Source organism: Dryobates pubescens, chromosome 6, assembly GCF_014839835.1.
Source record: "Dryobates pubescens isolate bDryPub1 chromosome 6, bDryPub1.pri, whole genome shotgun sequence".
In the NCBI taxonomy this organism is placed as follows: domain Eukaryota; kingdom Metazoa; phylum Chordata; class Aves; order Piciformes; family Picidae; genus Dryobates; species Dryobates pubescens.
In genome coordinates, this window is record NC_071617.1 from 21,467,410 (window position 1) to 21,485,043 (window position 17,634).

Genomic DNA, 17,634 nt, shown 5'->3' on the forward strand with positions numbered 1-17,634 from the left:
ACACAGCAGCCCTGTTACCAACCCTTTATGTAGGTTTCACTGCCTGTGTTTCTAAAGTTATCTAGATTCTGAAGCTTGACCAGGGAATGAATATATCACATACTCATGCCATACACTCTAAAAGCCAAGAAGTGCACTTCTCCCTTCCTGCTAAAGAGTAAAATAATCACTTTGTTGGGTTGGTTGGTTGGTTTTGTTTGTTTATAACAATGGAGATCCCTGACAAAGACAGTATGGAAATGTATAGTCATAAACCATCATCCAAAATCACAGAAGGATTTTGTTTGGAAGGGACCTCTGGATATCATCTTGTCCAACGCCTCTGCTAAAGTAGGTTTGCCTAGATCAAGTTGCACAGGAGTGCATCCAGGTGGGTGAACTACCCATGTTCACAATACAAAGCTTAGCCTTACTACACAAGTTTTCTGATTTATCTTCGATAAGGAAAACAATTCAGCAGTGAAAGTTACATCTACTTCATGCTTCAACATGTAAACCCTTGAAACCCTACCCTTTAAAAACATGCAATGGTGACACGACAACATACTGGTATTGACTTGAAGGAAAAGATAATGATATAGATGACCTGAAACACAGGAAGAACACAAAATCCCTGAAGGTGAAGAGCTGTGGGACAGATAACACTGGAGATGCCATTTCTCTTGTCCCACTATTCCAGGATCAGTCACTGCAATACTGCCTGCCTCATACACTCTCATACTGATGTGCTGATGGCTCTGCAGAGCTAGCTGTAGCTAGGATGTAAACTTTTTTTTTCTCTAGAAAATAAAAGCCCAAATGTGAGGAACAGCTCAATTACACATTTGATAGAACAAGCAAAAATCCATTTTACCTCTTTCCCCAAACATGTTTTTTCCACCCCAAGGCTGATTGGAGTTTATTTGCTTTTCAAATACAGCAGCCCTCCTCACATAGTCAATTAAGGCACACCAGTTGCTCAGCCTGTGTTAAGGAATGTATTTTGCTGGATGTGCAGTTCATCTGTTTATAGATGCTTCCCCAAGGGTTTCTACATAGCATCACTATGCCTCAGGAAAGCCCGAGCCCACACAGCAAATGTCTGCCTTGACAGGGTCCAAGAGGGAAAGCTATGTCCAGGAACACTCCACAACTCATAGTACTACAATATACATGGCACCAAAATACAGTTTAACCATATTAACCCTTAAACTGTGCTTACATTAACAGTACACAGAGTATAGCATCTATCACCTTCAACAAAGTGGGCACTCATTTTTAATTGTTAAAATATTGTTAAGATCATAAACCCTTAGAGCACAAAGTTAAAAAGTACTGTGTGTAGCTTATTACTTTATGAGTAAGTGAATGGTTCCCTGGACAGCTCACAACCTTGTCAGTGCCACTTTGTGGAATACATTCTTTACACTCACTTCGTAAGGATTAACTAGAGTAATACACGGGAAGCAAGACAAGCTTCAACAGAACAAAGGCTTCAGTAACATCTCCGGTCGTAAGAAACCAGCCCACTTTTAATATTGTTAATGCTTGCTGTTGAGTATTCTGCTGCTCCACAGATTGGAAAAAGCAAACAAATCACAAAACCAAATATTAGAATATTTTTTTTTTTTTAATTTTTATAAATAACTTATCTGTTACAAAGGCAGTTTACCCAGCTAAATCACAAAACCATCAACTCAAGATATCCAAATTAGGTTTTATTAATAAACAGGTAAAAACTGATTTGTCAATCTTCACATAGAACTGCAGATGAAGCTAAAAAATAAGGCCTCATTTTATAAACAAGATGCATTGGATGCAAGTGCTTTGGGTCTACTGCCTAATTACCTGGGATTGGCATTTTCTTCCCACATTAAAAAAAATGCAAAGCCTTCAAAACAAAGGCCTCTGTGCATTCACATAGATCACTTGTAAAACTCCTAATAAAAAACGTGTCCACTGGCAAACGTTTACAGTGGGTGACAGTCAACTTTGTCTCTTGCTACATTGTTAGCACTCCCTTCAGCCTCACACTAAGTGCTGCTACATAATTCTTTGCGTGCCATCTTTCATGCATACTGTACTGGAATTCCATTTTCTCGATCTTGGTTACATACATCCCCGATCGTGTGAGTATTTTCCTTTAAAAAAATAGATCATCAAAATAAAGAGATGCTTGAGGTTGCTTCAGTGTTCAAGTCTGTCTGATTTCTCTTTTCCAGCCTTTATTTCAGTTGTCCTAAATGCTGCTATCCTTGTTTCCTATAAATATGAGACTTCATCACAAAGTCAGGTTTAGAAACCGGCTGCCAAAACAGGAAAGCATTTAAAGTCCTTGAACAAAGCTGCATGATGCTGCTGCTGTTGATTTTGGCACTGTATGTACTTCCCCAGCGAACCTCTCTTCAGGAGTCTGCAAGATACCCAGCAGATGAAGCAAGCTTAAATCGGATGCTGATCTGTTGGTGGGTCGAAAGTTTCTCAGTATAAAGTTTCCTCATGGCAGACAAAATGCTACTTTGTGTCACCCACCGTAAAACTCAGTGTACAGAGTGAACTATATGCATAACTCTCTCAATTTTTTCCTGCATTTTTACCATGCTGCATCTGCAGGTCTTCACAGATCATCAGCATTTACAAGAGCAATGTACAGAATGAACAGAGGAAAGCTATTTTGTGCATAGTTTCTTATTAATGCTCTTATTTTAAGGCATCGCTTCTTTCAGATAAAAGCTTAAAAAAAGGGACATGATCGTGCTTAATCACTTAAAAGGGAAAAAAAAAGAAAGTTAACAAAAAGACTATTATTCTATACATACAGAAGTACAAGAAAATAATAAAGGTGAAGAAAAGAAATCACTTAAAGCAGGCTCTAGAGCTATGTACAGTAGGAAAAGCTTTGGGGTATTTCACCGTGTGTATTGTACAGACAACGCATGCAGTTTTTCCTTTTCATCTTTAGTGATTGTACTGATTTCTGGCTTCACAGAGATGTTTTTAGGGAAGACAAGGCAAAAAGTACCACTGATTTGTAAAGTTCTTCCCTTTATAGAAGGCACTATCTGGCAGCAAACAGTTCAAACAGTTCAACCTTTTTCCTTTTAGATCTCCTATGTGCATGTAGTGTTTCACTGAAAGCTCTGAAAACAAAAACGCTAGCACTCTATTCCTTTCCCCTGTCAGAATTCAGTAGTGACACTGGGGCAGAGAAGAAGACGGGCAACACCCAAGCACTGAACATGGTGTGTGTTACTGGGATACTGGTAATACTGTACATGGTTTAGGCAGCTGGCAACTGAGTCTTTCAGCAGATTACCTTTCAGCCGATCAATTTCAACTGCCTGTGACACAACACTGAGGTATTACTAGCTCTGTGGGCTGACATTTAACATTAGAAAAATACCATCACAAAATCCTAAGCATAAAGGCTTTTTTGCCCCCCCAATGACTGGATAGTTCCTGGTACATTTGCTATGGTTTAACAAAAGGAAATGGGCCTGTTGGCTCAGAAATGCCTGGGCATTTCACACTGTTCACAGCGATTTAAGGCTGGATGATTTAAGAAAGTACAGGCAGTACAACTCCACTGAGCTCCCTCATCTTCGTCTGTGTCCGGAACAGTCTTTGGTGCTTTCACAATGGACCTCTGATCTGTGACATGAAAGAGATAAGATAAACAGTTACTAATCAAGAAAAGCATGGAAAGAATTTTGAGATCATTTTTTTCAGTAACTGAGAGCTGTATCTTGCTCATCTGAGAACAGCAGAGTCATTACAAGTGACAGCTTTTTACCACCCCCTTGACTACGGCTTGATTACAAGTTAGCCAAATGGCACAAGGTGAAAGTACAAAAAGCAAGTTTCCCATCCTTTCCTTCTGCTTTCTTCCCTTTTGGCCTCAGTTCAAAGTTGTTGCATGAAAAGGAGATAAAGTTTAGAAATTAATCGGCACAGCAAATACATGTCAGGTTTAGACATCTGAGGTTATGGCGATGTCTAAAATTCACCCTGGCAAGAAATGAATGCTCTGTAACCTTCTGACATATTTACTATTTTGACCCTAAAATGAGTACCTGCAATTCTTTCTCAAAACAGATAAGCAGACACGTGAAAGAAGAATTCTAGCTCTGTCATACTATAGACTAGTCCTCCCAAGCATACAAGTGCATCTTTTTGCGTGCTGTGTTGGACAACAACCTTCAGCTATTATAAAGAGAAAGGATGAAGAGAGATGAACAAGATGAAAAGAGAAGGGAGTGGTATCTTGAGTTAAGGGTTTCCAGTTCAGGTAATTGCAGTCTTCTAGTCTTCCATTTCAACCAAAAAACATGTAATTAGCAACTAGCCAACTGCGACTGCTGCAAAATGACAGCAACAGCTTCAGGAATTAGAATCACAGCTGCAAAAAGAATTATTTTTCATTCTTTTCTTAACAGTGATAAATCTGGCTTAAGTTACAGTCCACATTATAGTTAAATGGAAATTTAAAATGATCTGGGAATTAAAGACAATGGAGAACTAAGATATAATAGTGCTACTTCTTAAAGAAGAAAGAGAAAAGCATGAAAGGACCTTCAGAGGCTTGAAAACCAGCCAGGGTTAACTTGGTATTTCAAGATAGGCTGTATCAAATTATGGAATGCATGTATTTGTGAGCTCCTAGAAGACAAATCAATGTAAATGTTAACTAGTCACAAAAAAATCTGTATTAGTTTTCTTTGTTGATAGTTCAGCTCTTATTTACTGTCATGAGAACTTGCGAGTTTCTTCATGGTTCACTGGTAAAATAGGTCAAATAGGACCATGCATGGATTTACCTTTACTCGGTATTTTCACTAACAGCTTGGATAATTAAGGACAAAACCCAAACCAACCAACACAAACAACACCTTATAAAGCATGAAGAACAGTATCAGTTTGGAGGCGCTACAAACAGAATGATGGACAAAAAAAAAATAGTACATCCAAGTCATCTTGATAACTTTGCAATACAAAATGGTCAGAAATCCCAAGATGAGATTCTGTAACAACCACATACACATGTATGTTGTCTGGAGAACGTCCTGGACAGAAAGAGTGCAGAGAAACATTAGAGTATTATCTGTTTAATCTGGTGGTCTGCCTGTAGGTCATAGTACGACACTACCACACACGAGTTAATTTCGTTCTCTGCAAACCATTCTGCTTTGTCTGACCTCTGATTAGGAAAAAAAATAAAATAAGTAATGTGCAAAACTTCAGTGATAAGCAGAATGTTCAAGACTGACTAATAAATTCAGCAATACTGATTGCCCTTTTGGGCAGTAATCCTTTCCTCTTCAACTACCTAAAACTGTATTTAGTAACAGTCAGAAGCAGCTTGTAGGTACTGTTGTCACCATTTGTAATATCAATTTTACAGTAGCCAACAAGTCTAGTCAAGATTAACAAAGCCTGAGTTATTGTAACATGTAAATAAACCTACTCTTCACCAGGGACAATGATGAAGTGATCTAAGCAAGTTTCAGTCTCCAAGCACTGTACCTCATATTTAAAGACAGAAGTTTCCATGTACTTAAACTACCTCCCAAATTATCATCCTTCTTCAGACACATTCCATTTACTATATTTCTCTTTCCTTAATGTATGAATGGGGAAGAAATGAGAGGAAACAGAAGAAAATTTACTGCCAATACAAATAAAATGCCAGGTTTGCATGCTTTGGAAGTAATCTATCTTATAATTACTATTTAAACTACATTCATAGAAAATAACTGGGTATTAGATACAAACCATTAATTAATTTATTAAGAAAATTAAATGATTAAACCCCTTTAACAAAGCATTAATATTAATAGAGTAATAAAGTATTAAATCCATATTCTACCAGTACAGTACCTTTGGGTTTTGGCGGCACCGGACCAAGAAATCCAATATTATCGTAAAAATTATGGATAGCGCTGGGATTAAAATGTGGTCCTAAAAATAAATGAGGAAAAAAAAGTGCAGCAGTTTAAAAATCCCAAACAACTTGGCCAGGAAAACATGTCAGGTTTGTTTTTTTTTGGGCAGGAATTCTGAAACAGTACCATTATTCAATTATTGCCTAGTCTATTAAGGTGTCAATAGAGACCTAAGTGAGATATTAGTTATGTCAACAACATCCTTTAAGAAATTTACTGTCCAAAGCGTGTATAAAGTAAATTCAGAAACAGAATCCAGCAGACCAAACTTCTCACATTTTTTCCTGCCACACCTACAGCATATTATTAGTAAATTTTACCTGAGGTTTTTTTTCTATTGTAACTGTATTGAAAAATGTGCTATCTACTATGCAGTATATTACATAGGCTTAGATTTAATACTTAGAGGAACTCCTAATCCCAATTTACTATAATAAACAGATGGAAAATCACATGCAATTTGAATATTCAAGGTGAAAGTTTTAGTGCAGCCTGAATTCGGTGCACCTGTCTCCTTTTCTCTTTATCTGCAAGTACATTGCCTGAATGAGACCTGCCATGGCTCAGGACTGCTCTAACTGCTCTTTGCTGCTTGAAGTGGAAAGCATTCCTCCCTTCCCCCTCACTACTTCAGTTCTCCCTTCCCAAGCCTCTCCCTCACATCAGCTGCAGCAAGCTTTTCCAAGAATGCAACATCTTTTGCTTGGCTAGTGAGCAAGATCATCTCTGCAAGGGTCTAAAAAGCTAATAGAGAGCCAGAGCACAGTTAAGTCGCAAGGACAGGGAAGCAGGAAAAGAAATGGACCTCTTGTTGGCAGCTCTTGAATTGGCTCAGCTGTCTCATACTTTCACCCTCATAACCAAAGGCTGTGTCTCTGCAGACAAGGAAAGTGGAAAAAGGAGAGCACATTTGAAATTACAACTGCTAACTCGAGAGGCTTAGTAAAAGACAGAAGTGGAAGACAAAGAGATGGACACCTATGTATGGCTGTATCATTCAGAAAAATTGTTTTCTTCCTTCTTTGATACTCAACCTAATTTCCCCCCACCAGCATTTATTAAATAAATGGCGTCACAACTTTCTCTTTTCTGAGCCAAGTATGAGATAGGAATAACTGTGGGACTAGGAAAAGCCAAACCAACAGCTTTAGAGGACAACTGCTTCCCTGGTTTCACCCAAACTAATGTGATGATTTTGCAAATTGTGTGCATACCCATAATTTATAACACAGATGCTTTTGATACATGCAGTGGGAAAAAAAATGATCAGTCAACATTTACAATGGTTGATGTACTAAGACATACTGTACCTCTTGCTTGAAAAAGATCAATCTCTTTGGTTAGGCAATCTATGTCTATCTGCAGCTGTCTGTTACAACTTCTTAACTGCTGCATTTCTTCCAGCTGAAAAAATAAATCTGCCTGTTAGACTAAATTTTACCATTTTATTATCAGTTGCCATTCACACACAGGTAGACAGCACTTAATTATTTCAGATGTGAAGATAAAATAATTTCCCTTTTCTTTTAGTTCAAGCATAATTTTACAAAAGGATTAGACTTACTGAATTCTTCCCTCTCTCCTTAGACTTCAGACCTGACTAAACAACTCCGGATTGTAGCCAGGACACAGCCCATGGTGCACCAGATTAATGACTGATCTGGCACTGAAAACTGGTGCATTACTCCGGTTTTTAATCATGGATGGAGACTGAAAAACGCTTTGTGTGGAAAGTGGTACAAGTTGTAGTCCGGAAAGTAGGTTATTATGCCTTTAATCATCTGGAAGGAATACCAGGTCAAACCTTTTGCAACTGCCTTTAACAGCAACACTTCACAAAGCAATCAGTGAACTGAAAGGTGATGGTTAAATAATGCATATTTGATTTTCACTCTAAACTACGCCGTTTACCAGTTTAATTGGAGCTCTACTGCCTGTCACTAGTATACTGTCAATATATAAGCAACTGTTCCTTGAATTCATTGTGAAAGACCACACTTGTGATTGAGATTTATAACCTAGAAGTTTCAACTTACTGATGGAATTTGGGAAACAGAATTCGATCTTTTCAGGCGCCTTCGTGTTAGATTATTCTCCATTTCATTGACCTCTGATTTTAGTTTATCCAACTTTTTCTTTTGAATCTCAAGTTCTCGCTGAAGTCGCTCCATCCTGGCCTTCTGGTGTACCAGTAAAGCTGCAATATATAAAGTCCCATTTTACCTATTCTTATTATCCTTCACATGGCAATAGCAGATAAAGATGAAAGTTTGTAAACTCTTTTGGCAATACAGATGAAAACACTGCGACAGACTGCTTTTCCATTCTCAAGAAAACTCCTGCCATAAACCAGGAAAGTGGTAGTTTTTTGAAAACAGCACAAATTCATTACAGGCAACAACAAAACACAATGAAAAAATCATACAATGCAACAGATAACCATGCAAAATTTAGTTGTAATTTGCAACAATGTTTTTCAAGAACCCGACTAATCTACAGGAACTACTACCAGAAACCAATGGCAAATGTTCCCTTGCATTGTATTCAGTCCAACAGGTAGTACAAAGATGATTTCAGAGATGGCTGCAATACAGAGCACTATATATACTAGACAGACATCACAATGTTTACTTTTATTGCTGCTTGGATTGGAATATAATCCGGTGTTCTTGTCATGGAAGACAACACCAGATGAAGCCAATACAGAAAATATTACAAGCAACACCACTGGCAAACACCAGTTTATATAGTATAAATAAATGTGTGTGCATATATATATGAATTCTGTATCTTTACCATAGAGGCTGGATCATATGCCATTTGATCCCTAAACCATAGCACAGAACCACTAACCCTGATCACTATTAGGTACAGAAAATGGCATGAGAACTAATTTAGAAATGATGGTTAAGTGTTACAAATCAGAAGCTTTTTAAACCTATATAGAATGTAAGTAGCAGAAGACACAATCAGATTCACACAATTCAAAGAGTGTATACTATTAAAGGTAGGTATACTATTGAGTATCACCACTAGGAGGTAACACTGCTCAAAGCAATAATCACCTTCTATAAAAATGAAAATAATTTTGTTAAACTAAATAATTTCAACTTCTGCACAGACATTCATCCATCCATTAAATTACTAATTCATAGCAACTGGGATCAGTTTCACAAACTATAGACACTTTAATAGCACTGTGGCAATAATAAAAAAGAGTAGCAATAACAAGGTATTTGTAAAAGATTGCATTTGCCTCACAAACTGTTGGACAAAAACTCAGGCTGGAAAGTGGCATTTAATTCACCACGATTTCTTTAGGTACCAAAAAATTAGAAGCATTTAAATTTGTTTGGTTAGGTTACCCAAATAGTAATAGAGGAAAAAACAGTACATCACAAAGATGCAACTTTCTAGATCTTTGGCAAGCAGAACTGCCCTCTGATGCAATTTTTGCCTGTTTATTTATTCACACATCCTATTTTGTTTTCCAGAGGTTCTCCAGAAGAAGCAACAACACTTAACTATTTTTCTACAGTGTTGCAGTGGCAAGGCCTGAGGAAGAAAACCCAAACGAACAAGCCTAAGGCTTTTGAGTCACGTGTACAAAAGACACTGAGATGACAAAGTTGCTTGAGCTTCTGGTTGTTTTCCTTAAATTTAGGCACATTTGCATAAGCAGGCACCTTTATTTGGGGTAGCCACTAGTCAGACAACAGCTAAAGCTGCAACACTTATGACCTGTAGGAGCACAAGTGTAGATGCATCTATAAAGAAAGGAAATCAAAGACTACTTTGCCTCCGATCTTGCAGGGAGAGTACAAGCTCTTTTTCCTTCTACACTTCATCTCTGGTTTTGGATAGCCTCTTCACTGCCTGGGCATCACCAATGAGACAAGTCACTGAAGCCCAGTGCAGCAACAGTGTGCTTTACTGATCAGATTCTGAGCTCTTCGGACCTGTCAAACTACGGATGGAGGATGCTAGTGAGCAGCCAGTATGCTAGACAAGGTAAGTGAAGAGCATCTCCAGGACACATAGTACGGCACATACTCAAGAGTAAGACTACGAGCAAGACTGCATTTCTAGAAGACTTTGCCCTGCCCTCTCTCTTTTTTTAAAGCTACTTTTGTAATGGGAAATAACCCAAACTTCTCATTTAGATGTTCTCCTACTTCTGTGGTTTAGATATTAAGCTATCATTACAGAACCATACAAGGAGTGGAAGGCACTGATGAATGCCCACAGCACTATTACATGCTCTTCATTTTCACATCATTTACCAGACACAAGCCATTTATTTTCCTAGTCACTTTATGACTACCATTATATAACTTCAAATCCTGTCTGATTTAAAACATTACAAAATCACAATTACAATTAAAGAAGACTCACTTCACATTACTATGCTGAACTACTATTAAAAATAACTTGGATAAAGGACTGGCAAGACATTGGTTTAAGTGACAGATTTCATACGTAATTTGGTAATTTTGCTTAAACATCAATGTGGCAGCTGCAGAAAAAATGGGTTGGCAGAGACAAAAATCTCCTCGTGTCCCACTGCATTATTTATTAATGGAAACTAGCAATTTAAGCATTCATCTCCCTCTAGTGTTGATCAGAGCAACTGATAACAAAGAATCTCTGATTCTAATGCTACTAGATCTAGTTTTCACTGTCCATAAGGAGGTATTTAATGGTCTTTTTGATACTCCTGTGCTTCCTGCAGGAGAAGAACTCCTCCTATGCAGGCAACACAGGCAGACCCAATTTTACTCTCCAAAGACTAACCTGGAGTATAAGGCAGAAAGCCACAGACATCCACTTGAAGTGTGTGAAAGAGGAAAGGGGAATAATGGCAATGCAACTATTCTATGGTTTGTGAAATGCTCTTGTTTGTGCACCTTGAAGCTGCACAAGAGTCAATCATTTCAAATGCATTTAATATGCAATTTTAACAGTTTGCATTGATTTTTTTTTGTTGTTGTCCCTTACACTTTTGAGTTTTTAAAACGGGGGTCACTTGACTGGGGCCTGATACACAGAGCCAAATATAATCGAAGCAAGAACTGTGCAAAATGTCAAGATACTAAATTAACTTATCAATTAACATGTGTATTAAAAACACAGAGTAAGAATTGCTAAAAAAGTGTACATTCACATAAATATCTACAGTTGGCACCAATGATTAACTCTTAATTGGGTATACCATTCCTCTCCCCCCCAGACTACAGAGGACTGTATGATAGTTGGTCAAAACCCTAGTAGTACTGAACTAAGGAACTTAAGTCTCTAGTACCATAGAAAATCATCTGTTTTCTTCATAGGATGCCTGCCCATTATACAGATGGAAACCTATATACAGAATGAGCAACTATTAAATAGTTTAGCCTCACTATTGCAACACGACTGCATGCATAGTGAGTATACATTACAAAAACATTTGAGTACAGAATTTTCAGTTTCTAATAGGACTTCACTGGTTTTCACCCATAACACACTTCAGTATAACGTAAACTATGTATTTACATCTCAAGTAATTATTTCCTATTAATAAAACAAATTATAAACTGAAATCACTTAAGTAATAGAAACTGATACTCTTGCACACAACCTCTTTTGCCTGTTCACGTGGGCATGCACCTAGCGTTACTTTTCTCCTCACAGTACTAGTAATTCTTAGTGACTTCATCAGTAGATGAGTGTTCTCACTATTTCCACAAGGAATCCCAGAGTATCTCACACTGGAATCGCAGAAGACACCAAATAGCAATTAGGAAGCACTTCTGAAAAGTTTAGTGACAGGGAGTTTCTTAGCATCATCTTAGCATTACAGAGTCAGTGGTGGAGATAAAAATCTAACATTCCTGAGTAACTGCACTGACTTTCATCTGAGTGGTACCCTACTCGGTTTCACATCATATAACCTCCAGCTCTGGCAGCAAACAAGACAGATCTGTGGTAGTCTACTACTACCCACTGCAACATACTTGGAAGGAAAAATAGAAATCTAATCATGGGAAAAGACTGGAGCGCCTACACACACTGTAACTGAAGCCAGTCTTCTCAGGTGGCAGGCAGCAGCATTTGCAAATAGGTCCAACACACCATCTATTCTCATGGGTTAGACTACGCATATGAATGTATTTCAACTGGAACAAAGTAAAGGAAATCTCCTTTGACACCAAAGCAACTCCACCTTCCACATTCCTTCTACCCCAAGCCAGTTTCAGGTCTCCCTGCCAAGATGAGGAGCATTCTGGGCAGAAATGGAAAAAGCTGATTAAAACACATTTTTCTCTAATCGTGGCCAGAGAAACTACTCATCTGTCCTGGCTAAGATGAAAACAGTACGTTAGCATGGAAAGCTTTTCTGCACAGACTGTGTAATCTATAAGCAGCTTAGAACAGCCTCCCCTCCCAATTGAAAGCATTGAGTAACTCAAATATGGTTTAGAAGTGTGTTATTTTTCCCCATTGCACACTAAGATTCAAGTTCAGAAGCAACAATTAGGACTTGCAGATATAAAGATCATACATATTTATTTAACAAACCATTTTTAAATGCTGCACTTTTTGCAGGAGCGATAGAGCAACACATGCCAGAAATCCCAAACACTTCTGTATGTGAAGAACTCCAGAAGCATGAGTGTGTTTTGTATGAACTAGTGAAGGATACAACAGCATATTCTACATTCTAAGGACCCTAGGGACACTAGGGTCCCTAAAGCTGCATCTACCCACATTATGTATCTACACTGTGTCTAAAACCTACATCTATGTCTTGGCTTCAGGAAGAACAGAGAAAGAGTGACTGGCCATTGGAATGGGCTGCCCAGGGAGGTGGTGGAGTCACCATCACTGGAGGTGTTTAAGAGGATACTGGATAAGGCATGGTGCCATGGTTTAGTTGATTAGATGGGGTTGGGTGATAGGTTGGACTTGATGATCTTAAAGGTCTTTTCCAACCTGGTTAATTCTATTCTATTCAGAGATTCACAGCCAGTCCACACTTTTGAGCTCCAGGGTGAATAGCAGGAATGGAAGCCTTGAGCTTGCCTCAACCTGACAAAAGTAGCTGCTGGTACCAATACAAAGTGCAGGGTGCTTGAGAAGCAATTTCATCATCTAGAAGAGTATCTAGAACTTACAGACAAGATTGTGATCGCTTAATTTTTAGGTATCTAGCCTTCTAGGACTAAAACAGCCAGCCAAGTCTCCCTTCTGAGTAACGAAAGGGAATACTACTTCTGGAGGGCAATTTGTTTTGCTTATCTACAGCCGAATCACTTTCTGAAGTTCTTTATTATTTGCTGATTGTAGAGGACAGTCCAAGATGATTAGTTTTTTTGGCTTTGACACCTAGTCTTGAGACACTTGAGTTAGGGTGAAAGCTGAAACAGTGCACAAGCTAAAATCAGGTTTTTTATTTACTTCATTACTATAGTACTCCAGACACAGACCAGGCTTCAAGTCCTGACGTCCTAGTCACAGAAGAAGCCAGTTTTTAAATGCTCAACTATTTGCTAAGTCCAAAGAGAGATTGTTTTGACAACCTATCCTGAATACTGCTTAAATATCCTAAGACTCACTCAGCATCTTCATACAAAAAATCCACAGGAGGGTTAAGAAATCATTGAGCTGGTAATAAAGGCATACAAACCCAAGAGAACAGAAGAAAAAGGTTAACAGGTTGGGTTGCTGTATCACATATATTACATTTTACCCTCCCATCACAACTGATACTAAAATAGCTTTCTTTGGTGTGGGGTGTTCCTTCTCACATTTTACAACATCAGGAAATATCAGGACTGAAAGCATTATTTTTGTCAGGCACACATTAGGAAACACGGAGGGCAACATTTCATCCCACTGATTGTTTTTGAAGTCTGCTTTTCTTCCTTCTTAAAATTTTGCAAAAAACAAAAGAAAAAAGGGAGCATTATTCAACAAAAACAGTATGTAAACTGATTCAAAAACCTGCCAGTAGACTTGCAACTTCAAATTGTTAGGACAAATTGAACAAGCTTGTATGTTTTTTTCAGAATAACACAAACATGAAACACGTAACATATCTACTTAAGACAAGCAGAAGAATTATCTCCAAGTATTCCATCAAATGTTTTCACCATAAAAAGAAATCTATGATTTCCTTATGAAGCTTTTTGATTTATTTAGGAAATTCTCATGAATGAAGCTGAGGACACTGTATTACCATCACAAAGGTTATCAATTGTTTCCTGTTCTGTAATGTAAAAATGAATTGACAACCTGGCTGAAATCTCTACTACTTATATTAAGAATATTACCTTGCGTGTAGGCAGCATCATCAGATCCCATACTCAATTTCCGTGCATCACTGATCCTATCCACATGTGCTAAAACAGGGTCAGTAAGATGCTGGATACCCTCTGGTTCAACATAGTGATCAGGAAGGTTTAGGAGGTTTGTAGGTTCAAATGTTGGGGATACTACCCCTGGGGAAACTGCAGGGGGCTTATTTGGAGAAACTGTAATTTTAAAAGTATATTTTGTGTTAGGCTGCGTAACCACCACTCGAGGAGAGGTTGCAGTGGTGCTGTTGCCCACTGCTCGACTCTTGGGTGGATGGTGATGAATAAATGCAGGACCCATGCTTACTTGACCGGACATATTCCTAGAAGTGGCAGATACTCCAGGATTTGTCGATATGAAAAGCGTGGGCTGGTTCCGCACAACTTGGTCATCTCCTGATGTGGCATTTGCTGAAATGTAGACCTTGGGCTGACCACGTGTGATCACTTCATCAGTATTTGGAGGACTGGCCGATATGTAAACAGTGGGTTGACTTCTACTTAATGTCTGGCTGTTGAGGGAAGAGGGAGTAGTGGAGGTGCGAGGGCCAGATGAACGCAACTTAGAAGAACTGTTTCTTTGTGGTGGTTCAAGTTTGATTTCAATTTGGTTTTTGCGAGGTCCTGTGGATATATTCTGAATGTTGTATTGGCTATGAGCAGAGGATTGTGAGCTACCAGATGAATGAATCATAGGTGCTTGTGGAGTAGTAGGAGAACTGATAGGCATATAGACATGAGAAGTCTGGTGGCCTTGCTGATTTGACTGTGTTGCGTGTTGTGATGAGGTATGTGGCGTAGTACTGGATGCTGGAAGAGTAGTCCAGGGACTTGGCTGCGATGGCTGGTAGACTTGCTGAGGATGCACGGGATTAAACTGAGATGCCCAGCCTGGCTGCTGCTGTGTCTGTCGAGCAGGACCACTAGGAGTTGTGATGTAAGGTCTAATATAGATAGAATTTCCCTGTGGACTGTTAAGTACAGGAGGAGGTACACCATGTATGTGCAAAGATGTAGGGGTATTGCGACCAGGCTGAATATTTGGGGCTAAAGTTACCATAATGGGGTTGAATCTGGGTGTTTGTTGAGACAAGTTAGATACTCCTTTGCTGCCTAGGTGAAATCCAAGATGCTGCCCTGGATTAGAAGTACTAACTGCATTAGCCATCCCAAAGACATTAAATCCTTGTGGAACCTGTGCAGGTGCTGTCTGTGGTTCCTGTTGAAACAGTTCATTGTTGGACTGACTGGTTTGAAGGTGTCCATCACTAACGCTGTGAGCTAGAGTCCTACTTCCATTCATTCTACTTCCATCTCTTCCATGGTGATACACATTCTGCGACTGCAAATCCAAATTAAGAGATGTCATGTGATTTCGTAGTCCAGGAATCCCAGAATCATCCGAAAAACTTAGGTCTCCTTCACCGTAGAGATACTTTGTGCTCTCCTGAGAGAGAACTGCACAACAGGCATCCAAATTATTGTTATTCTATAAAAGACAGATAAAAATGTAACATTACTGATACAATACTACCACAGTTAAGATATAGATGCATCTAATTATCATTGAAAAATTAACAATGCAGCATCAAAACAAAAGCATTAGGTAGCTGAGATAGCTACACATTCACAAGGGGTGTGTGTGTGAAGCTTACTATTTTGAGAACAGCAACTCAGTCACTGGCACCAAGAGCAGGGGGGTCTGCATTGCTTCTGAAGCAATGATAGGGAGATCTTGGACTTTGACAGGTAACACCATACAGTATAATACACAATGGGTGCATATTTTTGCTATTAATGCACAATTTAAGAACCATCTTCAGTAATGACCAAGTCTGTGGTTTGAGGGGAAAGTGACAGAAAGAATGAATTCACAGCACCTGAATATTACTGGTTAATAATTTAAAAACAAAAAATCAAAACACATTTATTTCACATTTTCCCAAATACTTCAACACTCATCATGCATTACCTCCTGCTGAAAATGGCAAGTGAATCTTACATAGAGAATAAACATGCCAGCTGACAGAGTTGTACATGACTTCAGAAGAAATGTAAAAATTCAGTTTGTACAAATGACTCTTTTGCAAGATGAAACTATTAATGGAAAACCCAGACGATATTTGTATTTTCATTTTAAACCACTGCTCACAAAGCTTTTAAATACTCCTATCCGCTCAAAGGTACTTTGTAAAACAGGATGACTTAGAAGAAAAACCGAAACCTAGCTGATTTTAAGAACATTTTGGAAACAAACTGCTAATCCCTCTTCTTTTTCTACATGTTTAGTTATTGTACTCTGATGTTCCCAATTTAGTTTCTGGTGTAAGGAGTTTTAGAAAAGAATGAACATGAATTAGTGACTTAGTTTCTTAATACTTTGCTCTGTCCGTATCACTTCTCTTACAAAGCACCCACACCCTCCTACCCCTCTGGAAAAAAAAAAGAAAAAGAAAAAGAGGAGCATCTGTTGAAGGTCCAGGTGTTATTAAAACTCATCTATCACGCAGTAACTGGTAAGTATGTGTACGATCAAGAACTGTGTGCACCAAGAAGTAACACCAATTAGTTAAAGGAATAATGCAAGCAGGAAAGCAAGATAAGCTGATCCATGCTACATGCTTTGTATCAAGCTACTTTTGTTAAACTAGCAGATAGTAGTTCTCATCCTTCAATCAAACAAGGTCAGAGAGTGTTACAGGGACAGCAAGACTGTCTGTACCATACAGATAAAAAAACCCAAAGCCCCCAAAAAACAACCAACCACCAAAAAAACCAAAGAGATAAAAGGAGAGACAACAACAGGAGAGTGAGACTTGGCTGAATTCCACTCACAAAACTAAAATTACATGTTCATATGGGCCAGATGACGTTCTGCATTTTTAACAATAAGATCCCAAAATAAAACCCAGCCGCAAAACCTTCCAAAATAACGGGATTCCCTACGGACTACCTGACTAAACATCTATGAGGGTTGTTGCAGAAAAATCTTGAGAGATAAGAAAATGGGTCAAATTGATGGCATACATATCAGCTCTAGTTTAGAATAAGAGCCAGAAGACAAAGTGATCAAATTGTGTTAGTAGTGAAGGAATCACACATGGACAAAATACTGGGTAAGACAAAACAATAGCCTTGTATTTGTTACAAATGAGAAAAGGAAGACAGAAAAAAGGCAAATAGATGGGATACCACATAAAAGCAAGCTAGAAAAATCTGAAAGGCAGATTTTGCATGAACTACAGTGAATTCAAACTATTAACAGAAAGGCCAACAGGGCAAGCTTGCAAGGCCCTTAAATTCAGCAAGAATGCATTTCTTTTGGACTTTTGTTTTGTTTGTTGTGGGCTTGGTGGTTTTTTTTAAGACTGCACCAA

General features: G+C 38.5%; 1 protein-coding gene across 3 annotated transcripts in view; it reads right to left on the reverse strand.

Annotated features, from left to right (window-relative positions):
• Positions 1–1,624: 1,624 nt before the first annotated feature.
• The window catches only part of TAB2 (TGF-beta activated kinase 1 (MAP3K7) binding protein 2), a 65,367-nt gene continuing 49,357 nt past the window's right edge, over positions 1,625–17,634 (reverse strand). For all 3 annotated transcript variants that reach the window (XM_054162721.1, XM_054162723.1, XM_054162724.1), the window contains exons 3-7: positions 14,234–15,746; positions 7,958–8,118; positions 7,232–7,325; positions 5,857–5,937; positions 1,625–3,630 (exon numbers count right to left, since the gene is read on the reverse strand). In XM_054162721.1, coding sequence (XP_054018696.1) covers positions 3,485–3,630; positions 5,857–5,937; positions 7,232–7,325; positions 7,958–8,118; positions 14,234–15,746 — 1,995 coding nt within the window. In that variant the 3' untranslated portion in view covers positions 1,625–3,484. The remainder of the gene's footprint in view (positions 3,631–5,856; positions 5,938–7,231; positions 7,326–7,957; positions 8,119–14,233; positions 15,747–17,634) is intronic.